Below are 14,229 nucleotides of genomic sequence, written 5' to 3'. Positions count from 1 at the left end.
TATGTCCCAAAAACTTCACCTTTGACGTACCGAATTCAGACTTTTCCAAGTTAACTGTAATTCCAGATTCTGCAAAAATACGTAACAAACTGTTGAGGATGCGGTTATGTTGTTCCCATGAAGCTTCTGCTATTAGAATATCGTCCACATATAAGGTGATGTGACGTTTTAAGAACTCAGGTAATATGGAATTTAACCCGCGAATGAATGCTGCCGAAGAAATGTTCAAACCAAAAGGAAGTTTCCGAAACTGATAACAAACGCCGAAACAAAGGAAAGCTGTGTATTTTCTGCATTCTGGATGAAGTTCGATCTGATAAAAGCTGGATCTGAGATCAATGGAAGACAACACTTTTACACCATTAAAATTTTGAAGAAGTTCTTCCATCGTCTGCAGTCTCTCTGTTTCAGGAATAATGATAGTATTGATTTGCCTCGAATCTAAGACAAGCCTGATCGATCCATTTTTCTTCTCAACAACATGTAACGGATTGTTGTATGAGCTTACTGCAAGCTCAATAATGCCCTCGTCAAGCATAGATTGTATTTCTGTTCTAACACGGTCCCTATAATGTGCTGGAATTACGTATGGTCTAACACAAAATTTAGTATGCTCACGAACACGAAATTGGTATTGAAATCCCTTGATTGTTCCTGTTTTGTGAGTAAAAACTGTGGAATGTGCTTGTAAAATCTCAAAAGGTCCTGCCTATCAGTGTCATTACAATTCTCAATTGTTTGAATTTTATTCTGAATTAACTCATTAATTTCAAATATGGCGTCGATATCATCCCTGTCAGTACTTGCAGAGTGATTGTTAGTGTCTAGTTCCGTAGAAAATTTCGAACTGTTGTCTAACAGAACGTAAAGCCGATTAATTTCCTCATCATGGTTTGAGAGCCAGTCTTCAAATTTCAAAGCTATTGACTTACCTTCTTTCTCTAAACTTATTTCAGCATCGTGAAAGCTTAAGATTGCTTTGTATTCATTCAAAAAGTCTACTCCCAGTATAATTTCCGTCGACAATAATGGAACAATAAGAAAGTTCATAGAGAAGCTGTGGCTTTGACAAGAGAATTCTAAGTTGGTTTGTTGGCGTACATCTACACTTTTTGCAAAGATTGCACCTTGTAATTTAATCTTACGTAACGGAAGTGTGGGGCAATCGTTCGATTTGTTGCATTTGCTAAAAGCTGTTTCACTAATTACTGAAATGGGACTGCCAGAGTCAAGTACGGCCGTAAATTTTACGTCATTTACAGTAATGTGAATCACAGGATATCCTGACTAACATTAACCTATACCCTTCACAAATCACTTACCTCACAAAAATCTTCGTTACTCAAGCTACAGCAAAACAGCGAGCGCCACTACTGCCAGCTAAATAACAGATTCAAACTACGGAAGGCACTAACTACTAGTAGGCATAGTTAGCAAATGAAAGATATTAATAGAGAACAAACAATGTATTTACCTTAATAGTCATAATATATATATATATAGCAGTTCACGACAAATTACAAAACTCCGCCATCTCTCTCCCCACATCCACCACTGCTGGCGGCTCACCTCCAACTGCGCAACGCTACGCGCTGTTCACATCCAGCTGCCGCTGCCCAACACTACAATGGCAGACAACAATGCAAACTAGCCACAGGCTGCACACAGCACAGCCAGTGATTTTCATACAGAGCGCTGCGTGGCATTACCAATATAAAAATCTAAACAGCCTACTTACACCCTCAGAAGAAGTACACTCATTAAGGATAGATGCGTATTCATTATCAAACTGTTGTGCTTGCACTTATCATTAATCTGAGATGGGTAAACATCGTTACGCTCCTTACAAACATTGTGCGGTCTTCCAAGGCTGAGCTCGCACCTTTCGCCGAGTCTCGGGGTGTATACAAAGCGAAGTAACTGGTCACATGGTGGCCAGTGTTTGGACGTCGTGGACTGCAGAAGCTAGTGCGTTATAAGAATCAGAATTATACAGTGCCTCCACCTCATCCAGTCAGCAACACACATACTCAGGATCCCAGAGATTCCCGTAGCCCATCTGGCGAGGCACAACCTGCCACCACCGCCGCTCACACCAATGCCGATGACACGGTGGCAGTGCCACCCCCGAACCCACCACAAGCCACTTGCGCCCTTAAAACGACGATTGAGTGACGATGGTTGCCAATGTAGAAAGAACCATGGTCACCAATCTGGACTCCCCTGGCACCCATCTCCCCGAATGCGGCCCACGTTATGCCTCGCAAACACTAAATCAATCACGCCCATCTCGTCCACCGACTAGTCACGCCTCCAACGTCATCACGCTGGAACTTTAGAGCGTTACGTGCCTGTTAAAGGAGGGAGGCTTTAGTATCTTAGGAAGTCAGTATTAACTCAGAGACATACGTCTTAAGATCGTAGACGTGTGAGGCACCAGTGACAGGTATGTTGGACACGTTCACAAACAAGCAGGTGAGCAGCTTTAAGAGAGAACGTTCATGGAATTGCCCAAAAATATAAATTTCCAATTAATTTTTTGTTTATTACTAGTACACATAGATAATAATTCCCGAAAATTTCAGTGTTGAAGTCGCATTTGAAGTACTTAAAAAATAATTAAATACATGACATGAATTTCCTGCACGCGTTCTTTTTGAAACAACACTTCAGTACTAGCTTGGTGAACAACATTTCGTGGATTACTTTCAAGTAAACTTGCACAGGATACATGTAGAAGGCTGTGATACACACTTTTGGTTTCAATCAATGGAAAATCCAGGATGGAATGTAACAATACCAGAGAAGGAAAGTTGCTATTCACCACATAGCAGAGATGCTGAGTCGCGATAGACACAACAATTGTAGCGTTCGGGCATTAAGGCCTTTGTCAGCAGTAGACACACACACACACACACACACACACACACACACACACACACGCAAACGCAACTTGGACAAACGTCTGCAGTCTCAGAGAACTGAAACCACACTGTGAGCAGCAGCACCAGTGCATGATGGGAGTGGCGACTGGGTGGGGGGTAAGGAGGAGGCTGGGGAGGGGAGGGGGAGGGATGTATGGTGGGAGTGGCGGACAGTGAAGTGTTGCAGCTTAGACGGAGGGCAGGAGAGAAGGTCACCTATCCCTTTCATAGGATAGGTGATGTTAGTGACTGGACTGAGGTAGGTGATGGTAGGAGGATGTGTGGGACAGGTCTTGTATCTAGGCCTATTACAGGGGTATGAGCCATGAGGTAAGGGATTGGGAGCAGGGGTTGTGTAAGGATGGACGAGTATATTGTGTACTATATTGTGTATGGCCGAAAGCTATAATTGTGTGAATCTTTTTGTTGTGCCTATCGCGACTCAGCATCTCCGCTATATGGTGAGTAGCAACTTTCCTTCGCTGGTATTGTTACACTCTTTAGTTTCATATATCATCTGTGGCTCTGTTCCATATCTTAGAAACAATAAAAAAGCAGATACTTTGTTTATGGTGTAGCAATTCCGCTGGTGGACACAATAGACACACAAAGAAGACAAGAGACGCTCTGCAAGTGTATTACGACAAGGCTGTCTGACAGAAGCTATGCAGTATGGGCTAAATATTTCTACACGGTGTCAACAGATGAACAACCCATTCATCATTCGTGCCACATCAGCTGGTGTAAATATCTATGGGCTCAAAGGGGTCACAACTCCCATATCCACAAGGAGAGGTTGTCAAATTGTATCCTGGATGTTGTCAAGCCCACTTACAGGTTTTTGCCGACCCTGAACTTCTATAAAATTGTGTTAACAGCAAAACCCGGAATCCAGATGATTCTATAAATTCACTGGTGTGATAACGGTTTCCTAAAACCACATTTTCATCTGTTACAGTTGTCAGAATTGCAATTTACGATGCAGTTCTTGTGTTAAGTGACGGGAACGTGGAGAAGATAAATGTGTTACAGTAAATGGGCTTTAAGATAGGAAATTTCACTCAAGACTTAGGAGAGAAATACATTTATAGTGCTTCTCTGTATCTGAAAAGTCAGTTGAAGACCCAGTAAACAAACGAAGGAAGAAAACGAGAAAACAGAAGAGAAGCCTTGATGGGAAAGAGGACCCTGAATACAAATCTAGAACCTTCTGAAGAGGTGCCAGAAGAAAAAACGTTAAGTTGAACTTTAAAAACTGCATTTCAAAAATATTATGTTTTTCTTATAAATTTAGATACCGTTTTTTCAGGATCTATGAAGGCCAGAATTATGAAATTTTGTACACTCTTTCGATAAGCACAATAAATGTTGTCTCAACACAAAATTTTGAAATTCTGAGAGTAAACTAAAATATGGAGCAAAGGGCTTGGACTTTTGCATGGATTTTCTATTGAAGTTACAGAACTATAATTAAAAAGTTATTAAAATTGTCCTATTCGACATATTCAAAATGCCTCATGCGAGAAGCTCAACATACATAAATAAATTAAACAAAGAAAATTTTCTAGAAATCTCTTCATTAGTTTCTGAGAAAATGGTACACACATTTTCTGAAAATTAAATTTTTAAATTTCATAAAAAGTTAAATATATATAATCTAAGTAAAGGCTGTTATCCCTGTGAGTCTGTAAATATTTACACCAGCTAATGTGGCATAGATCATTAATTGGATGTTCATTTATGGACACCATGTAAGTATGTTAATTTCACGTAAAGCATGGGACAAAATGTCATTGCCGTATCTGTACAATTCTGGATCTGGAGCGTCGTTTAAATAGTGTGTGTTTTTCATTAACGTCCCGTCTTAAAGAATCACGCAGCTCGCAAAACCAATAGGCTTACTTGCAGTATGTCTGTAACGCTACTGAACAGGTGCCATAACGGTGCCAACACAGCGATCATGTATATTCTATACTGGACTACACTTTCGGAATTCTCTCTTGGTACTTAAGAGTTTGCCTTTTGACGACTTTGGTTTTTTACTGGTTTCTGATCGTTCCGCCGATGTACTTCGACAAACGACTTGCTGGCCGAACTGCGTCCGTGGCTCGGGCGTCTTGTGTGATCGCCATTTCACTACTTCAGCTTGTTGCTTTCGAATCTTTGCTACTCTACACAAGTCACCAGACATGATTCCGTTTTTTTTTTTTTTTTTTTTTTTTTTGAGAAATTACGAATGCCAGCAACCGTACTTTATATAAAACATATTAATTACATGCAGTTTCGACACTATATTAGTTGCCTGTCTCCTTAGCCGAGTACTCAGCGTGTACACTCGGTTGTCACGAGCGTGTTTGGGTTCGATTCCAGGCAAAGTCGGAGTTTTTTCTTTTTCGCTCGGAGACTGGGTGTTACTTGGTCCTCATTATCAGTTCATCATCATCGACACACAAGCCATCCAGTACGACGTCACCTGAAAGACAATTCGTCGGCCGAACTACCCCAAGTGGGGCCTCCACACCATCGATGTCATACCATCATTTCATTTTATTTCACTACATTCCCGTCATCTTCAGGCCGCTGTGCAAAGCGAATGGTGTGAGATGCCCGCCAAACTCGCTGGGCAGAACAGGTAATTAGGATTGTGGAAAGGGCCAAATAAGGTTGGGGTCAGTTTCACCTTCTAATTGTAATTTATTGTAATTTAATAACACATTTACAACCAAAGTGGCACATAGCCGAACCTTTACCAAATGCAACTCTTTCACGGCTGAAGGCCTCCGAATAAGAAATCTTAACAAATCAACAAGATAAAAATGAAAAGAAAATTGCAATGAAATCATTAAAACAATCCATCACAGCTAGGTGGAAAGTCTCAAAGCAAGGTAGATAGAACAAACAATGCAAGGTGCAATACAAATGGCTGAACCCCATAATAAAGTTTCAAAATTTTAGAATATATTACCATAGACTTTTACAGGCAGAAGGTGACACTGTTTAAAAACAAGAAATCTTAAAATCAACAAGACAAAATGCAATTAAAAAAAAAAACAAATAAATATATTTAAAAAAACATATATCACGGCTAAGTGGAAAGCTCAAGGCAAAGCAGATAGAACAAACACATGCAACGTGCAATAGCAATGGCTGAAGGCCGCAATTAAGTTTCAAAATTTTAAAATATATTACCGTAATCTTTTAAAGGCAGAAGGCCGTATTGTTTAAGCTTGAAAGATAATTTTAAGGATAAGGTTGCAAGATCGAAAGGCCACAATTTTTCAAAATTTTTAATAGAACAAGGAAAAATAACCATAAGCCTTAAATTTTAAGTATCTGAAAACAGATAATTAAACACCGGTGGGTAAGACAATAAAGACAACGGCACTCAGACGCCTACAGGGAGGCCGATCTGCCCTCGTTGACTTACGCGAGACAGGTGGTGAGCCCAACTACACTTGATCCATCGGAACCCAACCAGGGGACAGCAACGGACCGACCGACAAAACGACTTGCTTCCCATCAATCAGTACATGAGAACTCAAACAGAAAAGGTTACAAACGTGATAATCCACAATCGAGTATGTATTAGCTGTCAAAATTACACACCATGTTGGACAGCAATAACAGGACGCTGCCTGGAATTACGTTAGTGGCCAGGGCAGGTAACCGGAACACTAACGGCCACAAGGCAGAAAATTCCACTGGTGTACTTGAATTGCAGTCATCCAAAATCGTTAATTGCACCGCATGGCGGCAAATTTCAGCAATAGAAACACTCGGTGTTGCTCACAGGAAAGTCTCCCCAACAACGAACCACCGAAACGAACTCCCCAACACGAATGGACATGCCTTGTGAAGTTGACACCACTACTCAACGTTGACGTCCTGGGCCGGTGAACCACGAGGCTCGTAGCAATCGGACAGCTCCACACATGCTCCGACTGTGCGCACGGACCGTCAGCAGACCCAGCCGACTGCACCGCGTGGAGATAACTTCCCTGGTCCGCAACAACCGACCGACTCTCCTCAGAATGCCGACAACATCTAAAATAGTCGTCAGTGGAAATAACACCAACTACACACACAACCTGAGACACACTTGCATGAAGACATGAACGATACCCAACAATTACTAAGCATGCACGAAGAGAAATCGGGAGTCGATGCACACGCACACACACACACACACACACACACACACACACACACACACACACACACACACGCACACACACACACACAGCCGACTCATGGACGATCGGCGAGCCAAAACGCGTCGTCCGGTAGGACGACCGACCGACGATCCACCAAGACCGTGGCCCAGCTCAAGTGATGCGTGGTGGCAATGGTCGGGCGAGCCATGTCGACGCAGACCTCACTGCTGCTCCAACCCGACTGGACTAGTGCCTCATTGCAACTCCCCGACTGGCAGGTCCGGACTGCGCTCCAGACGCGTTCCAACTGACTGGCAGACCCCAACTCCCGACACGAACTCCTTAGGACAGACAACGAACGGGAAGTAATAGCAGTCGAGCAAAGATACTACGATAGGGGATATGTTGAAACGCGCTGCTAACGCTGCTCATGGTCAGGCAAAGCAGCAACTCAGGGACAGTAGTAATTAACGTAGTGAGGTGTAAGTATGTTAAAATTGGGTGTAAAATACATGATGGCGGGAACACGAGTCATGAATGGTTCATGGTGGTATCCAAACCACCCAGTGCATTAGGACGGGTATCATGTATGTTCGTGTATTGTTAGATGGATGAAGTGCACGTTTTGTGTATATAGAAATCCTTAAAGCGAATGAATATACATCGTACCCCATAGGTGCCTGAAGATGACGCTAATTTAGTGTCGAAACGGGTCGCGTAATTCACATGTTTTAATGAAGTACGGCTGTTGGTGTTTCTACAAGTTCATGACCAGCAGCAATCGCACGTCCACTTTGTTGTGACTTGGCAAGACAGCCAAGCTACTATGATTGGTAGCCGAAAGACACGCGTTAAGCTCACGCAGGCTGGCGTGAGGTCTGGAACATTTAAGGAAGTTAGGCTTTAGCAAAAAAGGTCGTAGCTGTTGGAATACTTAACTTTAATCCATAATTGGTGAACATCGGTCTGACGGTACATGCATCACAAGATAAATAGCAAATGATAATGGCGCCTTGCTAGGTCGTAGCAAATGACGTAGCTGAAGGCTATGCTAACTATCGTCTCGGCAAATGAGAGCGTAATTTGTCAGTGAACCATCTCTAGCAAAGTCGGCTGTACAACTGGAGCGAGTGCTAGGAAGTGTCTCTAGACCTGCCGTGTGGCGGCGCTCGGTCTGCAATCACTGACAGTGGCGACACGCGGGTCCGACGTATACTAGCGGACCGCGGCCGATTTAAAGGCTACCACCTAGCAAGTGTGGTGTCCGGCGGTGGCACCACACACTTCAGTGTTGGATCGTCTAAAACGACTCTGTCTCGTCTGGTTGCGAAGTGTTCCCGTATCGTGACTGACCTCTGGACACTGGTTTGTTGCGGTGTTTGCAGGGCGGCGTTCGTGTTCCGGCAGCCGCCGCTGTCGCTGGTGAGCAACCTGTTCACGCTGCCCTTCAGCCGCGCCGTCTGGGCCTCTGCGGCAGTGCTGGTGGCGATGTGCGCCGCTCTGCTGCTGGCCGCCACCCGCTGGGAGCGGCACCGCGGAGACCCCCAGCTGACGGCCTACCTGCAGCAGTTCCACGCGGCCGGCGCGCAGCTGCGGGACAAGTGGGGCGAGGTCGCCATGCTCGCCGTGGGCGCCGTCTGCCAGCAGGGTGAGTCAGTCCGTGGACGCTCTCTAACAGGTACAAATCAAAGGCGCAAGAATGTGGCTACTCGTCGGGCATACTGGTTTACAAGTTACAGTCATTAAAACATTCATCTGTGGTAAGGATGAATAATATTTGAAACTGGTGGTAATTATACACTGACGGGAAAAAAAATCGCCACACCAAAAAGTAATTAATTACGAGTAATGCAGTTACGGGACAACATTTGTCTGATAACATATTTAAGTGATTAACATTGCAAGATCACAGGTTAACGTCAGCGCGAGAGAAGCCATTGAAAAGGTGAAATACTGGTACATTTATATGTAGCCTGTGTAACTGCCAGAATGTTAAATGCAAGCATGCAAACGGGCCTTATCCTGTTAGAAAACAGCCCCTGGAATGCTATTCACGAATGGCGGTACAACAGGTCGAATCACCAGAAAGACGTAGTTTTTTTGTTGCTTTCAGAAGTAGTTTATGTTATATAGCTAGAGAAGGAGGCCGAAATGCACGCGTCAACTCACGCAGGTGGGCGGTAGGTCTGAAACAGGATACGTAATGAATGCTATAAAGAAAAGTACGTAGCTCCTGGAATACTTAACTTTAATCCATCATTTGTATACAGCATTCTTGATGATACGAGTGAGACTCTCTCTAGATATGATTAATGGCGCCTTGCTAGGTCGTAGCCATGGACTTAGCTGAAGGCTATTCTAACTATCTCTCGGCAAATGAGAGAAAGGCTTCGTCAGTGTAGTCGCTAGCAAAGTCGTCGTATAACTGGGGCGAGTCCTAGTACGTCTCTCTAGACCTGCCATGTGGTGGCGCTCGGTCTGCAATTACCGACAGTGGCGACACGCGGGTCCGACATGTACTAATGGACCGCGGCCGATTTAAAGCTACCACCTAGCGAGTGTGGTGTCTGGCGGTGACACCACCGTTTATCTTGTCGCGAAATTGAAGTAGATACTTCCTGTGGGTTAGTATGGCCAGAGGCCACTGTTGGAAACCGGAATAAAATAATACTTGCATTCTTTTACCGATCTCCCAATTCAGACGATACTGTTGCTGAAAGGTTCAAAGAAAACTTGAGTTTGATTTCAAACACGTACCCGACTCATACGATAATAGTTGATGGTGATTTTAATTTACCCTCGACATGTTGCCGAAAATACATGTTTAATTCCGGAGGTACGCATATAATATCATCCGAAATTGTGCTAAACGCATTCTCTGAAAATTATTTCGAGCAGTTAGTTCATAAGCGCACGCGAATAGTAAACGGTTGTGAAAACGCACTTGACCTCTTAGCAACAAATAATCCTGAGTTAATAACGAGCATCAAAACCAATTGACTAGGGACTTCAGATCGATTCCGTATTTCTGGATTTCCGGAAGCCTTTTGACACCAAGCGGCTCGTAGTGAAATTGCGTGCTTACGGAATATCGTCTCATATGTGAATGGATTTGTGATGTCAAAGAGTTCACAGTTCGCATTAACTGACGGAAAGTCGTCGAGTAAAACAGAAGTGATTTCTGGCGTTCGCCAAGGTAGTGTTATAGGCGCTTTGCTGTTGCTTATCTATATAAACTATTTGGGAGACAATCTGAGCAGCCGTCTTCGGTTGTTTGCAGATGACGCTGTCATTTATCGACTAATAAAGTTAGCAGAAGATCAAAACAAACTGTAAAACGATTTAGAACAAATATCTGAATGGTGCGAAAAGTGGCAGTTGACCCTAAATAACGAAAAGTGTAAGGTCACCCACATGAGTGCTGAAAGGAACTCCTTAAACTTCGGTTACACGATAAATCAGTCTAATCAAAAAGCCGTAAATTCAACTAAATACCTAGGCATTACAATAACGAACAACTTAAATTGGAAGCAACATATAGAATATGTTGAGGGGAAGGCTAACCAAAGACCGCGTTTTATTGGCAGGACACTTAGAAAATGTAACAGACCTACTAAGGAGACAGCCTACACTACGCTTGTCCGTCCTCTTTTAGAATACTGCTTCGCGGTGTGGGATCCTTACCACATAAGACTGACGGAGTACATCGAAAAAGTTCAAAGAAAGGCAACACGTTTTGTATTATCGCGAAATATGGGAGAGAGTGTCACAGAAATGATACAGGATTTGGGCTGGACATCATTAAAAGAAAGGCGTTTTTCGTTGCGTCGGTATCTTCTCACGAAATTCCAATCACCAACTTTCTTCTCCGAACGCGAAAATATTTTGTTGACACCAACTTACATAGGGAGGAACGATCACCACGATAAAAAGAAAAGGGAAATCAGGGCTCGTACAGAAAGATATAATTGTTCATTGTTTCCGCGCGCTATACGAGATTGGAACAATAGAGAATTGTGAAGGTGGTTCGATGAAGCCTCTGCCAGGCACTTAAATGTGATTTGCAGAGTATCCATGTAGATGTAGATGAAAGTTGCACTCACGGTTGTGGGAAAGCTACGAGAGTGCTCCTGCTGTCATAAGAAATCGCCCGCCGAGACCATAATTCCGGGTGTAGTTCCATTGTACAGGGTTATTACAAATGATTGAAGCGATCACAGCTCTACAATAACTTTATTATTTGAGATATTTTCAAAATGCTCTGCACACACATACAAAAACTCAAAAAGTTTTTTTAGGCATTCACAAATGTTGGATATGTGCCCCTTTAGTGATTCGGCAGACATCAAGCCGATAATCAAGTTCCTCCCACACTCGGCGCAGCATGTCCCCATCAATGAGTTCGAAAGCATCGTTGATGCGAACTCGCAGTTCTGGCACGTTTCTTTGTAGAGGAGGTTTAAACACTGAATCTTTCACATAACCCCACAGAAAGAAATCGCATGGGGTTAAGTCGGGAGAGCGTGGAGGCCATGACATGAATTGCTGATCATGATCTCCACCACGACCGATCCATCGGTTTTCCAATCTCCTGTTTAAGAAATGCCGAACATCATGATGGAAGTGCGGTGGAGCACCATCCTGTTGAAAGATGCAGTCGGCGCTGTCGGTCTCCAGTTGTGGCATGAGCCAATTTTCCGCGGGCTACGCGTGAAACTTGCCCGCACACGTTCAACCGTTTCTTCGCTCACTGCAGGTCGACCCGTTGATTTCCCCTTACAGAGGCATCCAGAAGCTTTAAACTGCGCATACCATCGCCGAATGGGGTTAGCAGTTGGTGGATCTTTGTTGAACTTCGTCCTGAAGTGTCGTTGCACTGTTATGACTGACTGATGTGAGTGCATTTCAAGCACGACATACGCTTTCTCGGCTCCTGTCGCCATTTTGTCTCACTGCGCTCTCGAGCGCTCTGACGGCAGAAACATGAAGTGCGGCTTCAGCCGAACGAAACTTTATGAGTTTTTCTACGTATCTGTAGTGTGTCGTGACCATATGTCAATGAATGGAGCTACAGTGAATTTATGAAATCGCTTCAATCATTTGTAATAGACCTGTATATAGCACGATGACAAAGTGGTTGCAAGCCCTCAATTGGCCTCTTTCTAACCGACACAGGGCCATCACTGACACCGAGGCAGAACCAGCTTTCATCAGAGAATGCAGCAGACTTGCAGCCTGCCTTCCGGTGAGCTCTCGCTTGACACCAATGACGTCGCAAATGGCGGTAGTTTGGGGGCAGTGGATTGCACGCCACAGGGCGTCTGGTTCGGAGATGTCCTTGAAGTACATGACACGTAAGAGTTCGTTGCGTCCCTGTGGTGCCAACTGCTGCTCAAATTGCTGGTGCAGATGCGGTACGATGTGCCAGAGCCGTACAATGGCCTTCCCTCTCGGTGGTGCCACGTTGGCCGTCCGGAGCCCAGTCTTCTACCAACCGTACATTCCCTTGATCACCGCTGCCTGCCACAGTGCACCGTGTACAGTGCCTACATTCCTGCTAAGTCTTCCTGCAGTATCGCGGAAGAAACATCCAGTTTCTTGTAGCCCTGTTACACCAACTCGTTCAAATTCAGTGAGGTGTTGATAACTGCGTCTTTGTCACTGTAATGGCACACTAGACTAACATAAACTTACCACGTCCAGTCTCAAAGGTAACTAACGGTCACGAGCGTTTCAGCGTCTATTTAAAGCAAACCTGATTTTCATCCTCATAGCACCTCTATTACACGACTGGCGCGAAATCTGAATAGTCATCATCTTTCATATGTAGTATCACGCCTACCAGCTTTCGTTTATGTCACACAACTCCTTCTAGGTGTTGCGATTTCTTTTTCTGTTCGTATCAAAGGTGAGACCAGTGAGGTTGGTGGTGATGGAGATTGGTGCGGTTATCAGGAAGTTCGATGACTAGATAAATAGGTCGGACGGATGGCTTGTGAATAAGGATTTGATTAAGATGTAAGGCAGACTGTACTATGTAATCTATGTAAGGGAGACGAGATGTGGTTTTAATCCAGATAAATAGGAATTAAAGGACATATATGTAAATTAATAAGAGACGGAACTGATCCCCAACGGCACACAAAACAGGTCGGAACACTTTACAGAAGCAACGAAAAAAATCTGCCAAATCTAACACAACTCAAAATCTCCAAATATCTCTATGTTTTACAGAACTTGGAAATTTAGAGTGAAATTCAAGACGAAATGCTATTAACAGCTTCCACGACGAAAGTATATCTCGAAATTTAGCAGAAAACCCAATGAGATTCTGGTCGTATGTAAAGTATACCAGCAGCAAAACGCAACAGTATCTTCACTTCGCGATAACAGTGGTGATGTTACTGATGACACAGCTATCTACTAAACACGGTTTTCCGGAATTCTTTCACAAAAGAAGAAGAAATAAATATTCCAGAATTCTAATCAAGAACAACTGGCAGCATCGGTATCTTAGAAGTATACATGCCGGTGTATCGAAGTAGCTTGTCGGCCGGAGTGGCCGAGCGGTTCTAGGCACTTCAGTCTGGAACCGCGAGACCGCTACGGTCGCAGGTTCGAGTCCTACCTCGGGCATGGATATGTGTGATGTCCTTAGGTTAGTTAGGTTTAAGTAGTTCTAAATTCTAAGGGACTGATGACGTCAGATGTTAGGTCCCATAGTGCTCAGAGCCATTTGAACCATTTTCGAAGCTGCTTAAATCATTTATTAGGGGCAAAGCTTCGACCGAGATTGTATACCAGTTAGGTTCGTTAGATACTATGCTAATACGATAGCTCCATACTAGGCAGCCATATACAACCATTTGCTCGTCAACAGATCCGTACCGTAAGGCTGAAAAGCTGCACGGGTCACATCAATACCCAAGAAGGGAAATATGAGTAATCCACTAAATTACAGACTCATATCAGTAACCACTGAATTATAGACCCATATCGCTAACGTCGATTTGCAGTAGCACTTCGTAACATACACTGTGTTCGAACATTATGAATTACCTCGAATAAAATGAATTAATTGACAAATAGCCACCACAGATTCAGAAAATATCATTCTTCTGAAACACAACTAGCTCTTTATTCTCACGAAG

General features: G+C 43.7%; 1 protein-coding gene across 1 annotated transcript in view; it reads left to right on the top strand.

The window, feature by feature from the left end:
• Positions 1-14,229, top strand: part of LOC126162174 (probable glutamate receptor) — a 127,697-nt gene that overhangs the window by 75,171 nt on the left and 38,297 nt on the right. Inside the window, exon 6 of the mRNA XM_049918529.1 lies at positions 8,464-8,738. Coding sequence (XP_049774486.1) covers positions 8,464-8,738 — 275 coding nt within the window. The remainder of the gene's footprint in view (positions 1-8,463; positions 8,739-14,229) is intronic.

This window comes from Schistocerca cancellata, chromosome 1 (assembly GCF_023864275.1).
Source record: "Schistocerca cancellata isolate TAMUIC-IGC-003103 chromosome 1, iqSchCanc2.1, whole genome shotgun sequence".
NCBI lineage: Eukaryota > Metazoa > Arthropoda > Insecta > Orthoptera > Acrididae > Schistocerca > Schistocerca cancellata.
The sequence above is the reverse complement of the archived record's forward strand: the minus strand, read 5'-3'. Positions and strand labels throughout refer to the sequence as shown.